This window comes from Pithys albifrons, chromosome 27 (genome assembly GCF_047495875.1).
Source record: "Pithys albifrons albifrons isolate INPA30051 chromosome 27, PitAlb_v1, whole genome shotgun sequence".
NCBI classification, from domain to species: domain Eukaryota; kingdom Metazoa; phylum Chordata; class Aves; order Passeriformes; family Thamnophilidae; genus Pithys; species Pithys albifrons.
Window position 1 is genome coordinate 1,109,686 of NC_092484.1, and position 18,237 is coordinate 1,127,922.

The 18,237-nt window shown below is 59.8% G+C and overlaps 2 protein-coding genes across 6 annotated transcripts in view; one reads left to right on the forward strand and one right to left on the reverse strand.

The window, feature by feature from the left end:
• Positions 1–3,874: 3,874 nt before the first annotated feature.
• On the forward strand, positions 3,875–5,761 carry GADD45B (growth arrest and DNA damage inducible beta). Its single transcript, XM_071577967.1, has 4 exons — positions 3,875–4,066; positions 4,163–4,264; positions 4,718–4,934; positions 5,076–5,761. Exons 1-4 carry the CDS (start codon positions 4,029–4,031, stop codon positions 5,187–5,189), a joined length of 471 nt encoding a protein of 156 aa, XP_071434068.1. The 5' UTR covers positions 3,875–4,028; the 3' UTR covers positions 5,190–5,761.
• Positions 5,762–10,394: 4,633 nt separating this feature from the next.
• Positions 10,395–18,237, reverse strand: part of GNG7 (G protein subunit gamma 7) — a 64,051-nt gene continuing 56,208 nt past the window's right edge. For all 5 annotated transcript variants that reach the window (XM_071578032.1, XM_071578035.1, XM_071578034.1 and 2 more), the window contains 2 exons: positions 16,390–16,508; positions 10,395–14,424 (listed from right to left, as the gene is read on the reverse strand). In XM_071578032.1, the coding sequence (XP_071434133.1) occupies positions 14,299–14,424; positions 16,390–16,470 (207 nt within the window). In that variant the 5' untranslated portion in view covers positions 16,471–16,508 and the 3' untranslated portion in view covers positions 10,395–14,298. The remainder of the gene's footprint in view (positions 14,425–16,389; positions 16,509–18,237) is intronic.

The following is an 18,237-nucleotide window of genomic DNA, read 5'->3' on the forward strand; positions in this document are numbered from 1 at the left end:
AGTATCAATCTCTGACTTTCCCCACTGGAGGGGCAGCCCCGGGTGTGGCCAGTGAGGATGAGGAGGGTCCCTCAGGTGTCCCATGGGCTCAGGTGTCCCAGGATGTGACTCAGGGGGGTCTCCCAGGAAGGATGGTGACAACACCTGGCAGGGGCTGGGGGAGCACCTGAATGCCCCTGGAGATGGAGCTTTGCAGGTGGGGCAGCTTGAGGAAGGGGCAGGGACGGGTGACATCGTTGTCATCTTAGTTGTCACTTTTGTTGTCGACATCATCATTGTCATCGTCATCTTCGTTGTCATCTTCATGATTGTCATCATCATCTTGGTCATTTTCGTCATCATCATCATCATCCTCTTCATCGTCATCGTCGCCATTTTCATCCTTGTAGTTGGTTTCATCCTCATCATTGTCCTCGTTGTCTTCACCATTGTCGTCACCTTCGTCATCGTCTTCATCGCCATTGTCGTGGTGTTCGTTGCCATCTCGTTGCCGTCGTTGCCGTCGTTGCCGTCGTTGCCGTCACCGTCTTTGTCGTCATTGATGTCAACAAAGACGACAATGACGACGACAACTAAAACAAGGATAACTACGAGGACAGCAATGACAACATCAGTGACAACGACGATGACGAGGACAACAAAGACAACGACAACAATGACAGTGACAACAACGAAGACGACAACGATGATGATGTCGAAGGTGACCATGACAAGACAAAGGTGACAACAACCACGATGAAGACGTCCTCAACAAGGACAATGTCAGTGATGATGACATCTTCTCTCAATGTCATCTTCCCAGTCCCAGTTCCACCAGTCCCATCCCAGTCCCTCTCCAGTGCCCTCAGACCAATCCCAGTGCTTTCCCAGTGCCCTCCATCCCATTCCAGTCCCATCCCAATGCCCCCAGTCCCACTCCAGCCTCTCCCAAGTGCCCTTAGTCCCATCCCAGCACTTCCTCAGTGCCCCTCAGTGCCCTCAGTCCCACCAGTCCCTCCCCAGTGCCCTCCACCCCATCCCAGTCCCATCCCAATGCCCCCAGTCCCACTCCAGTCCCTCCCAAGTGCCCTTAGTCCCATCCCAGCACTTCCTCAGTGCCCCTCAGTGCCCTCGGTCCCACCAGTCCCTCCCCAGTGCCCTCCACCCCATCCCAGTCCCATCCCAGTGCCCCCAGTCCCTTTCCAGCCCCCCCCCAAGTGCCCTTAGTCCCATCCTGGCACTTCCTCAGTGCCCCTCAGTGCCCTCAGTCCCACCAGTCCCTCCCCAGTGCCCTCCACCCCATCCCAGTCCCATCCCAGTGCCCCCAGTCCCTTTCCAGCCCCTCCCAGGTGCCCTTAGTCCCATCCTGGCACTTCCTCAGTGCCCCTCAGGGCCCTCAGTCCCATCAGTCCCTCCCCAGTGCCCTCCACCCCATCCCAGTCCCATCCCAGTGCCCTCAGTCCCACTCCAGCCCCTCCCAGGTGCCCTTAGTCCCATCCCGGCACTTCCTCAGTGCCCTCAGTCCCTCCCCAGTGCCCTCCACACCATCCCAGTTCATCCCCAGTCACATCCCAGCCACTCCCCGGTGCTTCCAAGTGACCTCAGAAAAAAGAGAGGAGTGGTGGAAAAGGAGTTTAAATCACTGCAAAAACCTCCTTTGCCATCATTGTCCGTGTTTACCCTGAGGGGAAACTCCTTCACCTGCAATTTCAGGGGTATCAATTCAAGAAAAACACTTTTTTTGTATCATTTTGTGGGTTTCAGTTGATGAGGACCCCACATTTTCTGTTGGTTTTGGGTTTAAATGAAAGGGGGAAATGTTTATTGTGCCATTTTCTGGTTTTGAATTCGAGGGAACCTCCCCATTTTCATCACCTTAAGATTTAAATTGAAGGGGACTCTCTGTAGTCCCACGATCTGAAAGGGCTTGAATTGAGAGGAACAATTTATGTAAAAGGGGATGTGGGTGATGGGAAATTAGAAGGAGATGCAGTTTCTTGTTGGGGGGAACTTGGACCCCTGGAAGAGAACGACCCACAGCCCCTTCCCCCGGGAAAGAACCCCCAGAGCCTGCGGGTCTGGTCATGGTCCTGACACATTTATTCTGAGAGGAATCTTGGTCCGTGTTCCTTCCTGGGGGGCGGAATCGCGATTTTGGAGCTGTCCCAGTTCCCGCTCCCGGTTCCCGTTCCCGCACGTGGCTCCAAGCCACGCCCACACTCCCAAGCCACGCCTATAAGCGCGCAGAGCACTCTGGGTAATGTAGTCCCAGCCCCATTGCTCTGGCTGGGCTGGCGCGCACGGACTACATTTCCCAGAGGGCTTTGCGGCGGAGCGCAGGGCGCCCCCTGCCGTGCCGGAGGCCATCGGTGTGACGAGTTGCGGCCGTGCTCGGACACCGGGCGGGCCGTGCCCGGGGGGTCCCGCGGTGTGGGGAGGGGGCGCAGGGCACGGTGGGGACACGCACGAAGCGCCAGCACCGCCGTGGGCAGGTGGCAGCGTGGAAACACGTGGCGGGCGGACACGTGGCCGAGACAAAACGAGAAACGGCGTGGGCGCTCCCCGCGACCCCACGGCCCCGGGGACACGCAGCGGGACCCCCGGCGGGGCGAACCGGCGTGCAGAATCCCGGGATGCGCCTGGGAGGCGGTGTGTGAGCGCGTCCCCGGGAGCGCGTCCCCGCGAGCGCGTCCCCGGTGGGCCCGGGCCGTGTCCCCGGCAGGTGGCGGCCGCCGCCCGTCCCGCGGCTCGGAGGTCCCCGCGTGTCCCCGTTTCCCCCGGTTCTGAGCGCACCGAGCTCCCGCCGCCCCCGCTGCAGGTCCCGGTGCACGGACAGAGCCGCCCCGGTGCGGCCCCCGCTCAACCGACAGACCCCCGGTGCACGGAGAGACCCCCGGTGCAGCCCCCGGTGCACGGACAGACCCTCGACCCACAGAGAGACCCCCGGTGCAGCCCCCGAACCATGGACGGATCCCGCTCCTCCAGACCCCCAGTGCAGCCCCTGGTTCACGGATCGATCCCGGGGGCAACCCTCGGTCCGTGCGGGGACCGAGCCCCGGTGCAGCCACCGGTGTACGGACCGACCCCCGGGGCAGCCCCCCCGGCCACGGAGCGATCCCTCGGTGCATGGACCAACTGCCGGTGGTGCTCGGAGCGACCCCCGGTGCAGCCCCGACCCACGGACCCCCCGGTGCAGCCCCGACCCACGGACCCCCCGGTGCAGCCCCGACCCACGGACCCCCCGGTGCAGCCTCGACCCACGCACGGACCCCCCGGTGCAGCCCCGACCCACGGACCCCCCGGTGCAGCCCCGACCCACGCACGGACCCCCCGGTGCAGACCCCGACCCACGGACCCCTCGGTGCAGCCCCGACCCACGGACCCCCCGGTGCAGCCCCCGACCCACGGACTCCCCGGTGCAGCCCCGACCCACGCACGGACCCCCCGGTGCAGCCCCGACTCACGGACCCCCCGGTGCAGCCCCGACCCACGGACCCGTCCCGTCCTTGCAGACCCCCCGCTGTACAGACGCGACCCCCGGGGTGCAGCCCCCGCTGAACGAGCCGGACCCGTGAGCACGGCCCGACCCCCGGAGGCGGACCCCGCCCCCCGGGCCGCCCCCCCGGTGCAGCCCCGGACCCAAAGGCCGATCCCGATTCCCCGATCCCGGTTTTTTGGGGGTGGGGGGGGCAGTTTCAGGGTGTGAGTTTCCCCCCGCGCCCCCCCCCGCGCCTCATCCCCACGTGGGTCCCGCTGGCGGCGTCCAATCAGCGCCGTGTCCGCGGGCGGCCTCGCGCCGCGCCAGCCAATGGGCGCCGTGGGGGCGCCGCGTGAGGCCCCGCCCACGGCAGGAGACTATAAAAGGAGGCTCCGAGGGCGGCTGAGCCTCAGAGCGATCGCGCTGAAGAAGAGTCAGGAGCTGAGAGGGAACCGGGATCGCGATAAAGCCGCGATATCTCTGCGATACTCCGTGATACCCCCGTGATAACTGCTCTCTGGATTATTACTCTTGGAATTTGCCTTCTCTCGCTTGGGATTATAATTGCACCATGACCCTGGAGGAGCTGGTGCCCTGCGATAGCAGCAAGTAAGTCGCGGGAAGCTCGGGGCTGTTGGGTGGGTAGCGAGGAGTCTGTCGTTGTCGCCGCCGGTGCTCACCGGCTCTGTCGTTCCTCCGCGACAGGATGCAGGCGGTGAGCGAGGCGGTGGAGCGGGTGCTGGTGGCGGCGCAGCGGCAGGACCGGCTCACCGTGGGGGTCTACGAGTCCGCCAAGCTCATGAATGTGTGAGTATCGCGACAGGGCTCTGTCACGGCTTTCTGTCAGGGTGGTCCGGGCAGCACCAGCACGGTTCGCATGATGGGTGTCCGTCCTGGACCAGTTAGTGCAGGGCTGGCTCTTGCCAGGGCTTGTACGGGGGTGGGGCGAAGTGACGACTCCAGGCAGAGTTTTAGGGGGTCTGTCCCCCATATCTCAGCGCGACAGGGGAATGACACGGGGGGGTGACAGCTCCGGGGGGCAGTTACACAGCGGGAGACCCCCAGCGACATAGCGGGTGACAGCTCCGGGGGTGAGGGGTCGCACACAGAGGGGTGGCCCCGGTGACACGGAGGGTGGCAGCTCCAAGGGTGGGGGGCTGCATATAGTGAGGCGACCTCGGTGACAGGGGGGTGACAGCTCTGGGGGCGAGGGGTTACACCCCCCAGAGCCGTTCTGACCCCTCCCGTGGCCCCTCACAGGGACCCCGACAGTGTCGTGCTGTGCGTGTTGGCCACCGACGAGGAGGACGAAGGCGACATCGCCCTGCAGATCCACTTCACCCTCATCCAGGCGTTCTGCTGCGACAACGACATCCACATCCTGCGCGTGTCCGGGATGCAGCGACTCGCTGCCATCCTCGGCGGGGACCCCGAGCCGGGGGCCGAGCCCCGGGACCTCCATTGCCTCCTGGTCACGGTGAGCGCGGGGCGGGACGTGACGCGCCGGTGGCCCCGTGACCGCGGCGGGCACCGCGCCAGCGGCCGGGGAGGGTGACAGGGCTCGGGGACACGTGTCGGGGCGCTGGTGGCACTAACCTCGTGCTCCTTGCTCCCCCAGAACCCGCACACGGACGCCTGGAAGGGCCAAGGGTTGGCGGAGGTGGCGAGTTACTGCGCCGAGAGTCGCGACAGGAACCAGTGGGTGCCCTACGTGTGTCTGCAGGAGCGCTGAGCCCCTCCCGGCCCCTTCCCGGCCTGGGCCTGAAGGATTAAAAAAACCAAAAAAAAAAAAACAACCGACATAAAACAGCAGGAAAAAGGAAGGAGAAAACAGCCAGTTCCAACCCACAATCCCAAGAACCCACCGATTTTATTTTTCTTTTTAACCGGAGAGGAGGAAAGGGAGCACGGCCGCAGCGGTGGGAGTGGAGCGGAGCCGTGCCGAGCCCGGAGGGGACACTGGCCGGAGCCGCCGGCCGAGGAGTCGTGCTGGACATGGGGCCGGAGCTGGGAAGCCCCGGGCAGGCACTGCGGAGCGCGGGGGAGTGACCCCGGAGCTGGAGACTGTCGCGATTTTTGGCAGCTGGGACCCGATGGAGGCGAGGACTTGTAGAGGGGTGGAGTTTTTTTTTTGTTGCAAGAGACTGCTTTTATTTCCAAGGGATTATCGACGTCTGCACAAATGGACCTGCACCCCTGGGTGCTGCTTTTGCACTTGGAGACCCTTGAGCTGAACCTTTTCCAGAGTTTATTCTTATACTGAGTGAGGAATTAAATTTATTTGCAATAAAATATCTGAAATCACCCATGTTTGCTCTTCCCTCTGTTGTGCTGGAGCTGTTCCCACGGGGAGTGGGATCAGCCACTCCTGGGTGGGTTTTGGGGTGGGCTCCAGCCTCCACCTCCCCCTGGGGCTCTTTGGTGGGGGCACTTTAATCCCACCCCTGTGTGGGCCCCCCTACCCCACACGTTGCTGGAGAAGGAGAAATTCCCACCCCACCCTTCTCTGGAAAAAGGTCTTTCCAGGAAAAACACCCCCGGGTTACCCGAAGCTCTGTGGGAAACTGAGGCACAGCCCCCCGTGGGTGGGGGCTGACCCGGGGTTATGGGATGGAGCTTCTTCCCCCCACCCCACAGAAACCACAACTCCCTCAGGCCGTGGGAACCGGGACCAGCCACCCACTGGTGGGGAGAGCCTGGGAAACCCCCATGCCCCCACCCCCTCCCACTGCTGCTGTGGGAATTCCCTCCCACCTCCACACTGGGGTCTCTGGGTTTTCCTTCAGAATCCCCCGGGGTTAACCTGGATTTGGGGACAAGGAAAACAGGCTGAGAAGCCCAAAGGCTGTGGGGAAACTGAGGCAGCGACTGCAGCTGTGGTGGTGTGTGGGGACCCCCAAGGGGCTCCCCAGGTGCCTTCCTGGAGGCAGAACCCACCTGCCTGGGCATGGGGTGTCCTCAGGTGTGTGCAGTGGGAGGCCAAGGTGGGCCTGGGACACCCCCATCCTGCCTGGGCCGGGAGCTGTGCCAGCCCCGGGAGGGAGCCAGGACAATCCTGTCCAGCTGGGACACCCTGTCCGGCCAGGCAGGGACACACTGACCATCCAGCCTGGCTGGGACACCGTGGCCATCCCAGGGTGTTCTGTGGCTTAAGGACGTGCCCTGTGCCCTCCCTTGGGGCTCTGACTGCAGAGGGCACGGGGGGAACATGTGACACCCCAAGTGATGCCACCCAGCCCCCCACAGCACGGGTATCCCCCCAGTGTATCCTGGGGGTCTTAAGGGACAAGGTGGAGGCAACAGACTGTGCCTCCCTCACTGTGCCCCCCTCAGGTCTGCCTGGGCACACTGACACGAGCTGGGAGGTCTCAGCTGGGAGCCGGGAAGGGGTTGCAATGGGGGCACGGGGATCCCTGGCATCACCTGGGAAAATCCAAGGGAAAGGGCCCGAGGGCGGCTGAGGCTCCCAAAACTCGTTTCACTGATGAGGCAGCGGGTCACGAGGCCATTCCTGTCCCCGGTGTCACCGCGGGCCACTCGTGTGACAAGCGCGTCAAGCCGGGAGCGTCACAGGGCCAGGAGGGGTGGCAGCCCCACAGACTCTCCTGCAGCCCCACAGACCCCCTCCTGTAGCCCCACAGACCCCCCCTACAGCCCCACAGACCCCCTCCTGTAGCCCCACAGATCCTCCTGCAGCCCCACAGACCCTCCTGCAGCCCCATAAACCCTCCCTGCAGCCCCACAGACCCTCCCTACAGCCCCACAGACCCCCTCCTGTAGCCCCACAGACCCTCCTGCAGTCCCACAGACCCTCCTGCAGCCCTACAGACCCCCTCCTGTAGCCCCACAGACCCCCTCCTGTAGCCCCACAGACCCCCCCTGCAGCCCCACAGACCCCTCCTGTAGCCCCACAGACCCTCCCTGCAGACCCACAGACCCTCCTGCAGCCCCACAGACCCCCTCCTGTAGCCCCACAGACCCCCCCTGCAGCCCCGCAGACCCCTCCTGTAGCCCCACAGACCCTCCTGCAGCCCCACAGACCCTCCCTGCAGCCCCACAGACCCCTCCTGTAGCCCCACAGACCCTCCTGCAGACCCACAGACCCCCCCTGCAGACCCACAGACCCTCCTGCAGCCCCACAGACCCTCCCTGCAGCCCCCCCCACCCGGGCAGGACACCCACGGTGCAGCCCCAACCGCAGCCCACCCGGGAGTGCACATGGAAAGGAGCCGCCCACCCTGGGCCGGGTCACGCACATCCCACCCACCCACAGTGTCCTGTCCCTGCACCCTCCATGGATACAGGGACCACCTGAGTCCCCCTGCAAACATTAGTGTGGGGCAACCCCAGGGGTCCAGGAACTCCCAGACTCCCCCAGGGAAACCCCCAAGGACCCCCCAGCAAGAGGGGGGACAATGGGATCCCACAGGCAGCAGAGGCAACGGGGCCCCCACCCCGTGTAGCCACAGCTCGCCCCTCCCAACCCCCAGCCAGGGTTCCCCAGCACCCCCAAACCACCACTTTCCCAGTCTGGCCTGACTCACACGCTCCCAGCCGGGTGTGGGGGCGGTGGGATCCCGACTGGACACTGATCCACACTTTCCACCCATCCAGAGCCGATCCAGACACCGGGAGGGGGGCAGGGGGCGGCTGCGGGAGTTTTGGGGGGTTCCTGATTCACGCAGGGCCAGACATGGCCCCCCCTCCACCTCCTTGGCACCCTGCCAGCATCCCAGCACTGGGAAAAGGAATCCCAGGGTTGGGAATGGGTGTCCTGGTCTCGTTTGGCTTGGCTGGAGAAACCCCCACCAGTGTGACTGCCCTCCCAGCATCGCCCCCTGCTTTTACCACCTGGGTAATTAAATCATGGGTGATTAACAAGTAATTAGGGCATCGCATCCAGCCCTGGGGTCGCAGGATGTGTGCCAGGCACGACAGAACCCCCCCCAAAACCAGACACAGGGAAGGGAGAGCGTGTTTGGGGGTGCAGGAAGGGTGGGGGGTCCCGGGGGTGAATCCGAACCCGCCCCGTGTCCCCAGGACCCCCCACACGGAGGTGGGAGCTGCGTGTGGGTTCCGAGGGGGTGAAAATGGGGGGGTTTCAGCTTTTGGAGGGGGGGCCGAGCCCCTTCCTGGCTCTGGGGCGGCTGCAGCCAGACAGGGCAGGGCCGGATCCCGCTCTGGAGCCGCTGATTTACGAGTCTGGGCTGGATGGCTCCGGCGGCTCCTGGCCCCGGCCCCGGCCTCTGTCTCCACCCAGGGACAGACACTGGGGGACCAGGGAATGGGGGGGACATGGCCCACCCCACCCCCCGGGACCCCCTCCGGCCCCTCAGCCCATCCCGAGATCCACAACCTCTGGAAATGGGCTGTGCTGCACGTGGGGAAACTGAGGCAGGAGCTGCCCCTTCCTCCCCCGCGATGCCGGAGCGAGACATCAACCCGTGACGTCACGGCGGTGGCCCCGCTGCGTCACGGGTGTCCCCGTGTCACTCGGGGCGGGGAACATCGTGGGATCCCCCACGTGTGGGGAGACACGGAGGGATTCCGAGCCCCCGAATCCCTGCGGTCAGGGGGGTCCCCGCGGTGGGGGCTGAGTCGGGGTCATGTGGCACTGAACGGGGACCCCCTTGCGCCCATGTCCCCACCCTGGTGCCACCCGGACGCTGCCAACCCCGGTGCCACCCCGGTGGGACCCGGTGCTGTCCTTGGGCCACCCGGTGCCGTCCGGGCAGCGCCGATGCCAGCGGCTCCGAGGGCAGGGAGGCAATTAGAGCTGCAGGGACTTAATTAGAGCCGCAGCCCGGCTAAAAATAGCCCGGCGGAGGCGGAAGAGTTATTTATAGCCGCTCCCAGCCCGGTGCCACCCGGCCGGTGTCGCTCTGCATTGGCACAAGGTCTGGTGGCACCGCCAACTCCCTGCCAGCTCCGGCGATTGGCAGCGCGTTCCCGGGAGAGGATCCATCACTCCCGACGTCCCGGAGCTTTCAGGGAATTTGGGGAAGTTTGGGCACCGTGGCACGGTCGGGGCAGGGACCCTCTGCTTGTCCCCAGCTGGTCGTGGGACACTGATAGGGGATCTCGTCCTGCTGTTTGTCCTGCTGCCTGTCCCTCTCCCTGTCCCAGTGTCCATCCCACTGCCTGTCACCTGTCCCACTGTCCATCCCACTGCCCATCCTGCCCTTCCCAGCCGGCGCTTGGATCAGACAATGAAAAATCCCAGCTATTCCCGGCACGCGGCTCCAGCCTGCCCGGCACATTCCTGCAGGACTCGCTCCAAGCTTCTCCCGGAGCCACCGGCCTGGATCCCGCTGCCTTCCAGGAAAGCGGCTCCATTGGCAGCTCCGGTTCCGGAGCCTGGAGCTGCTGGGAAGCAGAGCAGGAAGCTGGGGCAGGCCGAGATCCTCTTTCTCTGAAAAGGGAAGGAACGCTGTGCCTGGTTTCGTTTCCCTGCGGCTCCAAGGGGTGGGAAGGCTCCGGAGCTTTCTGGGAATCAGGAGATGCCCAATGGCAGCAGCCACCAGGGATAGGGAGCACTAGAGGAGTGGGAGCAGCTCCCCAGGGTGGGAGAAAGGGATTCCCAAGTGTAGGATAAGGGGATTTCGGAGGAGCTGCAATCCCTCAGGGGCTGCAGCAATTCCTGGGGGTCTGTGATCCCTGAGGGTCCACATCAGGAATTGGTATCCCTGATCCCACCCGAGAACACAAGGATGGGGAGGGGAGAACCAGGGAGTGGGAGCAGCTCCTGAGGGCAGGAGAAAGGGATTCCCAAGGGCAAGGGAAGGGCAACCCCAAGGGCAGGAGAAAGGGAACCCCAAAGGGTTTCAATCCTTGAGGAGCTGCAACCCCAGAGGGCCCCCAATCCCTGAGGATCCAGAATTCCCAACCCACACAATTCCCCCCTCGGTGCTGAGCACAGGACAGGCTGGCGAGGAAATCTGGCAAAATGCAAAGTGAGCCTTTTTATTGTGTTATCCATTCACTTTGGAACAACAATTCCACAAACTATTAAACACTGTGCGAGAAGTCAGGCTATGGCACACGAGAAAGAAAAACCCGGGAATTGCAGACGGATGAGGAGCCTACGGCACAGACACCGACCACTTCCTAAGGACAGTCTGTACAAACCTGGACTGGCGTTTGGCAACGAGATCAGAGTTTGGCAAATAATAATAATAATAATAATTATAATAAGAATAGACCAGAGAGGAGAAAACGAGGAGTGCAAAGGGTCCGACGTGGCCTCTGCGCAACAGAGTAAATGAGTTATTTGGGTTTTGTTAAATAAAGTTGACTTTTTAAGTACTTGGAAACAAGAGGGATTTGGGAGGATCCACACCAGGAGTCTCCCGGCTCCGTCCTCCCAGAGACAGGGAGGGGAGGACAAGGAAAAGAGAGGAAAAATAAAATAGAAGCAATGTTTCCCTCTCCCTTTTCTTTCCCAGTTTTCTATTTTTGGCACTGGCTTCACCACATGCCATAAAGAAAGGCTGGATAATCTGGGCATGTGGTTACCTCCAAAAAAAGGCCTTTGTGGAGCTGGGGCTCCGGCTCCTCCTGCTCCCCCTTTGCCTTTGCAGCACTTAAAAAGTCCTGAAAAGTCTTTTTTTTGTGGTCATTTTTTTTTATCTTTTTCCCTTTTTTTTTTTTTTTATTTATTTGGCAAATGCACTAACAAAGTACAAGCAACTACTGGAATCTGCACTTCTATTTATGCCATACAAAAACACCTACAGGATGAGCACGGATTTACTCAGACGAGGATAAAATTCCAAAAACAAAACAAAACAAAAAAAAAAGGAAAAAAAAATAATCAAAATCAAGGATTTTTCCATTGAAACGAGTCACCCACAGAGCCCCAGCACCTGCCAGCAGCTCCCACCCCTCGGCTCCGGCGGGACCCTCAGCACATTCCGGAGTCCCCACACCAGGAGCCTCCAGGCTCCCATGGGAGATGCTCCATGGCCTTTCTCCCTGCTCCCTGCCCCTTTCCCAGCTCTCTGCCCCTTTTCCCAGCTCCCTTTCCCTTCTCCCTGCCCCTTCTCCCAGCTCCCCGCTCCTCCCCTCTCCCTGCCCCTTTTTCTCCCAGCTCCAACACGGCTCGGGCAGGACCCCGGGGTGGGTGGAGGGACAAGAGAAGGGAGGCAGAGTGGCCCCAAAATGCTGGATCCTGGTGTGCCTGATTGGGATTTGCCAGCCCAGCATCCCATTGGATTCACTGGCCGAGCATCCCACAGGATTTGCAGAGGATCCCACAGCTGGGACCGGGAAGGGTGGGATGCACAGGCTGGCCCTGCCTGGGGTGGGATGTTGGAGCTCCTGAGGATGCCGGGGGGGTCCGGCAGCCCCTGCTCGGGTGGCAGAGGAGGAGGAGGAGGAGGAGGAGGAGGAATTCCCAGCTCCGTCCCCGCTCCATCCCCGTGGCTCCGGGATAGCACCATGCTCTGGTCTCTAACACAGAGGAAGAATCAGCGATCTGGAGTAGAAAAATAAGGCTGGAACTGTACGAGATTAAGGACAGAGGGAATTCCCTCCTGGAGAAGGGAAAGCCCGGCTGTGGCTGACCCCAGGCTGGACTCGGAGTGTCCGGTGCTTCCCGGCTGGCAGGAGCTTGGAGTTATTTTGGATGAGATTTAGGACAGAACTCACGGAAAAAAGGCTTTGTTGTTGCTGCACCAGGGCTGAGGGATGGGGAGGGGACACAGAGGGAAATATCCCCCTTTTCCCTGCTCTGCTCCCTCTCACTGGGATGGGGTGACATCCAGGGGCTCACCTGTGCCCTGGAATGTGGGTGAGGAGCCCAGGACACAGCGGGGGGGACACAGGAGCTTTCCCAGGATTCCGGGAAAGCCGCGGTGGACGCACAGCGTGGTTCGTGTTAGTGTTAGAAATGTGGGATTTTCCCGATTTTGTTTAAAAGGCAAGTGATGGCAGACTGAAAACACGGAATGGCGAGATTCCTGCAACCAAGGAATGGAAATGGAGCAGCTCTGCCCATCCCAGCCCACTGATATCCCGGGAGGAATCCCCTTCCTCAGGTACCAGCCATGCAGGCTCTGAGCTGGCTCTGGCATCCCCTCAGGCAGTGACAGCCCTGGGAATTCCACCTGCCTCTGGAAAGCAGCCAGAGAACCTCCCAGTGTCCTGCCTGCACCAGTGACTCTGACCAGCAGCACCAGTCTGGGCTGCAGGGATTCTCCCTCCCTCCAACTGGTGGGGGTCAGCTGAGTCCAGGGGTCTCCTCCAGCCCCCCTTTCCCCATGGGAAATGCTCCCAGTCCCATGAAGGGATTTGCTCCCTGTGGTTTCCATCCCAGTGGAGGTTCTGGAGCTTCAAATCAAATCCAAAGCTTTGGGGGAATGGGGAAACTCCCAGGATTTCCCATCAGGTGTGGTTGGTTGATATTTTCCTTCTCTTCCCAAAACCAACACCTGTGTTCAGGATAACTGGGAATGGCCACAAATGGTGCCTCTGCCTATGGTGGGAGGTTGGATTTGACATTCCCAGAGGTCTTTCCCGACCTAATTCTGGGATTCTGGGAGTGTTGGCTGCATTCCAAGGAGCTGCTGAGCCTCGGGATCTGCACTGTGGGCACGGATTGGGTTTGGCCACCTGGACCCAACTCCTGGGATCCATCCCCTTCCTGACAGATCCAGTGGCTGGGGAGCTCCATGGGACTTCCCTGAGCTCCTGGCTCTCTCCCAAACATCCCTAGCCCTGGCACATTCCAAGGGTTCTGTGGGAGGAAGGCTCTCCTGCTCCCCCTCTCCTGCTCCCCCTCTTCCTCACGGGCTGCTCCGTGCCAGGTTATCCCTGTGAGAACATGATGCTCCCTGTTAAATCCCACTCTGAGATTCCCAAGGGATGGAAAGTGAAATGTTTCTTCTCCTCACCCTCATCTCCCCTAAACTTCACCAAACACCTTCCACTGAACCTCATTCCCTGGGTTTAGTGGAAAGAATTCCACTCGCTGCTCCCCGTGAGGAAAAGGGAGATGGGAAATGCTGGGAATTTGCTCATTTTAGTGTTTTGGGTTGAAACTCCCCAAAAGGTTGATTTTCCCAGATTCTGGATGTGCACCAGGAAGCCCCTTTCCCTCCCCCCCTCATTCAGGGACAGCACAGAGACCCCCCAAAGCCATCCCTGGGGCTCTCTAACATTCCACCTGGGATCTCTCCCAGCCACCAGCTGTTCCCCCGTGGGGCCATTCCCTGATCCAAGCAGAGCCGTGGGATGCAGGGAAGGGGCCCCCCAGCCTCCACCCTCCCTTCATCCATTCCCAACAGGGATTTTTCCAGCTGGATTTTGGTTGGATTTTTTTGTCAGCTTTTTTTTCTTTTTTTTTTTTGTACTAATTTTCTACAAAATCGCTCCCACCTGAGCCCCCTCCTTGTTCCCTCTCCAGAAACAGAGCAAATTCCTGCTGATTGGAGACTAATTGGATCAGAGCCGTGCCCAGAGCCAGGTCCTGGAGCTCTGGTCTCACATCCCACTGGGAACACCGTGACCCCCCCCACTGCCTCCACCACCACCCCCTTCCAAAATTCCACTATCCCTATTAAAATCCTCCCCCCTCCCTCCCTCCACCCTGGTTATTTTTAATTCTGATTTAAATTTTGACCCCTCTCCACGTGCAGCCCCTGCCCGGGAACAGACACCCTTCCTTCCCTAAACCACTCCCAAATTATTATCTCTATATTGGGGTTTTTTTGTTGGTTTTTTTTTTGGGAATTTAAGTTCTGTTTGAACCCAACATTGAGTGTTTACCCCCGGGCACAGGTGTAGGTGTGGAGCTGAGTTTCAGAGGATGGAGCAGGATGCCCTTCCGGAGGGATCCGGAGCTATAGGATGATACAGGGCTTTTTGTCCTTAAAGGGATTCTCGGAAGCAGGAACTCCAACCAGCAGTGGGTCACTCCGGGCATGTTGCTCACAGTAATTCATGAGCTCAGAAGATGCTTTGGAGACCTGGAATGTTGGGAAGAAAGCAGGAGGTTAATTATTCCCAGCTTGGCATTGCCGGTGTTTCTGTGCTCCATGGGAAGGGAGTTGACTTCCAGCTTTTCCCAAGAGAAAATTACAAAGATGGGGAGAAATAAACAGGGGAGTTGGATGTGGAAATGGAGTGTTTTTGTGGGGAAATAATCCTGGCTGAGAGTGAGAGATTTAAAAGCAGATATTACTGTCCCTGTTTTCATGGGATTTGGGATGAAAAGCAAGGGAAAGGCCTGTTGGAGTGCAGCCTCTGATGCTAAAATGGAGCTTTGGAAACCCTTAGAAACTGTTCCTTAAGGGTCTGGTTGGTTGAGTTCAAAGCTGGAATTTGGGAAGGGCGAGCCCAGAGAGCTCCAAGGAGGCTCCAAGGAGGGGAAGAGCCCACAGGGAGCTGCCAGAGGCTCTGGAGACCAACAGATCCCAGTTTTTATTCAAATTCCCTTAATCACTGGGTGAACACGGGGCAAACACAGAGCAGAGATGGAACCAGAGCACATCTGGAGGCCCAGACCTGTTTCAGAGCCCCCACTTTCTTCCTCTCTGGGGTCAGATCATTCCCAAATCCACCCCTGGCTCATCCCTCCCTTCTCCTCCACCCTGAGTGTCCCACTGAAGCTCCCAAAGGATGTGGAGGTTTCCAGGCCACTTGTTCTCATAACAGGTTCCTCCATTCCCCAGGCCAAGCCAATCCCTCCCGCTCTGGGATTGGGGGTAATTAATGTCTTAAGGGATTAATTGCTTTAAGCAGAGCCCTGACCTTGTCCCTGCAGCAAGTTCTGCTCTGGGATCCCAATTTGTGTGCTGAGGGTGTTTGAAATGTTTAACAATGAATATTGCAAAATGCTCAGAGATTCCCCCAAAATCTGGATCTGCCTTTCCAGGAGACACCAAAAACCAGGAAGAGAGTCCCACTCCATGGGGTGGAAGCACAGACTGAAGGAGTTTGTCCAAAAAGGGGGTTTTATCCCATTTTTCCTCCTCACTTTGAGCTTTTGGTTCCTGCTGAAACTTTGAATGACAGCACAGAACTGTCAGTTCTGAAAAACTGCAAAAAAAATCCTACAAAACTATAAGAAGGGGAGGTTTAGATGAGACATGAGGAGCAAATTCCTCCCTGTGAGGGGGGTGAGGAAATGGAAAGGATTTTCCAGAGCAGCTGTGGCTGCCCCATCCCTGAAGTGTCCAACGCCAGGTTGGACAGGGCTTGGAGAAACCTGGGTTGGGTTTTTTTTAAACCATGAGGTTTTGTAGCTGTTTTTAGGGCCTTTCCAGGCTCCAGCCAGGCTTTTTAGGGAAGACAAACTAAATTACAGGTCTTCCCCCAGCAGACACTGCTGAGTCTCCCAAGGGGAGTGACAGTGGCTCAGCTCCAGGATCCCAGACAGAGGGAGGAGGAGGAGGGTGTGAACTTCCCGACCTTTGGAGCTGTGAGTGCCTTAAAGGCTTTGCTGGGAAGGAGCAACAGTGGTGGGACCCCTTCCAGGAGCTCCTCCAGACCTGTCACAGAGTCAGGGAACCCTGGAATGGGTTGGGTTGGGAGAACCTCAAAGCCAATCCAATGCCACCCCCTGCCATGGGCAGGGACACCTTCCACTATCCCAGGTTGATCCAAGCCCTGTCCAGCCTGGATTTGGACACTTCAAGGGATGGGGAAGCCACAGCTACTCTGGGCAACCTGTGCCAGGGCCTCACCATCCTCAGAGGGAGGAATTCCATCTGTATATCCAACCTAAATTCCCCATCTTTCCATCTGACCCCATCACTCCTTGTCCTGTCCCTACAGCTCCTGACAGACACTCCCTCTCCAGCTTCTTTGTAGGTCCCTTCACATCCCGGAGGGAATACTGGAATGCTGCAACATCTGAGCTGGAGACACCACAGCAGTGATGGCAGAACCCAAAGCACCTGCCCGGGGTCCTTTCCCCATCCCAGCCTCACCTTGATCCTCTCGATCCCGGCCTCGATGCGGAGCTGCTCCACCAGCTTCCGGGCCTGTGCTATGTTGTTAGTTGTTGACATTCTGTGCCATCGGCTCCAGGCCCCAGCACAGGAGAATCCTGAAAAAAAAAGAGGGAGAAAACTGGGGATGGCATCGTGCCATGAAGGTGCTGTGGCCATGCACCATTCGGGAATCCTGGAATGGTTTGGGTTGGAAGGACCTCAAAGCACATCCTGTTCCACCCCCTGCCCTGGGCAGGGACACCTTCCACTCCCACCCCAGGAAGGGTCATGCTCTGTGTGTGTCCCAACAGCCACGTGCCAAGAGCTGCCAGGAGCTCTGACAACACCAGTCGAACGTTTCCTGGGTTTGCTTCAAGTTCCCCTTTCCCTGAAACAGCAGAAACTTGCAGAGGAGAGTGGAAAAATGAACCTTTTTCCACTGAAGCAAAACTTTGGCTGAAGCTCCACCCTGAGCTGGGCACCAGGGTGGTCTCTGAGGGTGTCGAGGACACACCTGCACCACCCCTGGGAGGGGGTTTTAGTGTCCCTGTCACCTGGGCAGGGGCCACCTGCACATGGAGCTGTGTCTGTGGGGCAGTGTCCGACCTGCCTGTGGAGCCTTGTCCACCCTGACCAAGGAGCTGTGTCCAACCTGAACAAGGAGTTGTATCCAACCTGGCACATGGGGATGTGTCCATCCTGCACTTGGGGTCGTGTCTGACCAGCACATGGGATCATGTCCCACCCTTCTGTGGGGCTGTGTCCATGGGGCCATGTCCATGGGATCATGTCCCACCTTCCTGCAGGGCCATGCCCATGGGATCATGTCCCACCTTCCCACAGGGCCGTGTCCATGGGATCATGTCCCACCTTCCTGCAGGGCCATGCCCATGGGATCATGTCCCACCTTCCTGCAGGGCCATGCCCATGGGATCATGTCCCACCTTCCCGCAGGGCCGTGTCCCTGCACCCCCTGCCACAGCTTCTCCTGGCAGGACAAGGCAGTGGTTAAACCACCTCCCTCCAAATGCAACAGCAGCAACTGAAGGAGTTTGTGTCCAAGCCCCAAACAATCCAGCCCTGTCACGGGGCCATGGGGCGGCAGCCAGGGCTGGGCACTCTGGGGGCAGCTCCGGCCACGCTGGATCCTTTGGCCAGACACCATTCCCGGGTCGTTTTCCTTGTGCCGTGCCCTGCAGAGGTGTCAGAACAGCCCCCTCCCCGCCCTGCCCGGCGCTGACTCAGCCCCAGGCCGGGGCAGAGGGTGCAGCTCCCACCTCCCACCAAACCAGGAGACGACGCCGGGAGGAGGAAGGAGCCAAAGCAAACACGGAGTCAGATCCCAGCGGCGCTCCCGGGCCCCTCCAGCCGCCCACTGAGCCCTTCTGTGCCTGCCTTAATTAGAGGCTCCTCCAACGTCCTCCCCAGGCCCGGCAGCTTCAAAGCTGAGCCTTCCCAGGGGGAGCCAGGCGGGAGCTCCTGTCCCATCCCAAATCCTCGCCGGCTCGGGCTGTCTCGCCTGTGTTTAGACATTAAGGGCGTTTATTCCAGACCACAAGAGCACTCTCAGGGATTATTTTGCTTGGCAGCAGCACCCAACGTGTGCTGAACTCCTCAATCCCTGAGCAGGGACGTTTGGAACACAGAATGCTGTGGGAGAAAACAAGCAGCGCTCCAGACAGTGTTCCCGACTCCACCACGGGACAATTCCCTGAACTAGCAGCGTTATTCGGGAATCTCCGCCTCTCCAGTCCTGGAAGACTTTAGTCAGGGTGACAAAGGGAAGACACGGGGGTGAAAGCGAGTCTGGTTCTGTGGAAAATGGGAGAAGGAAGCAGGCTGGTC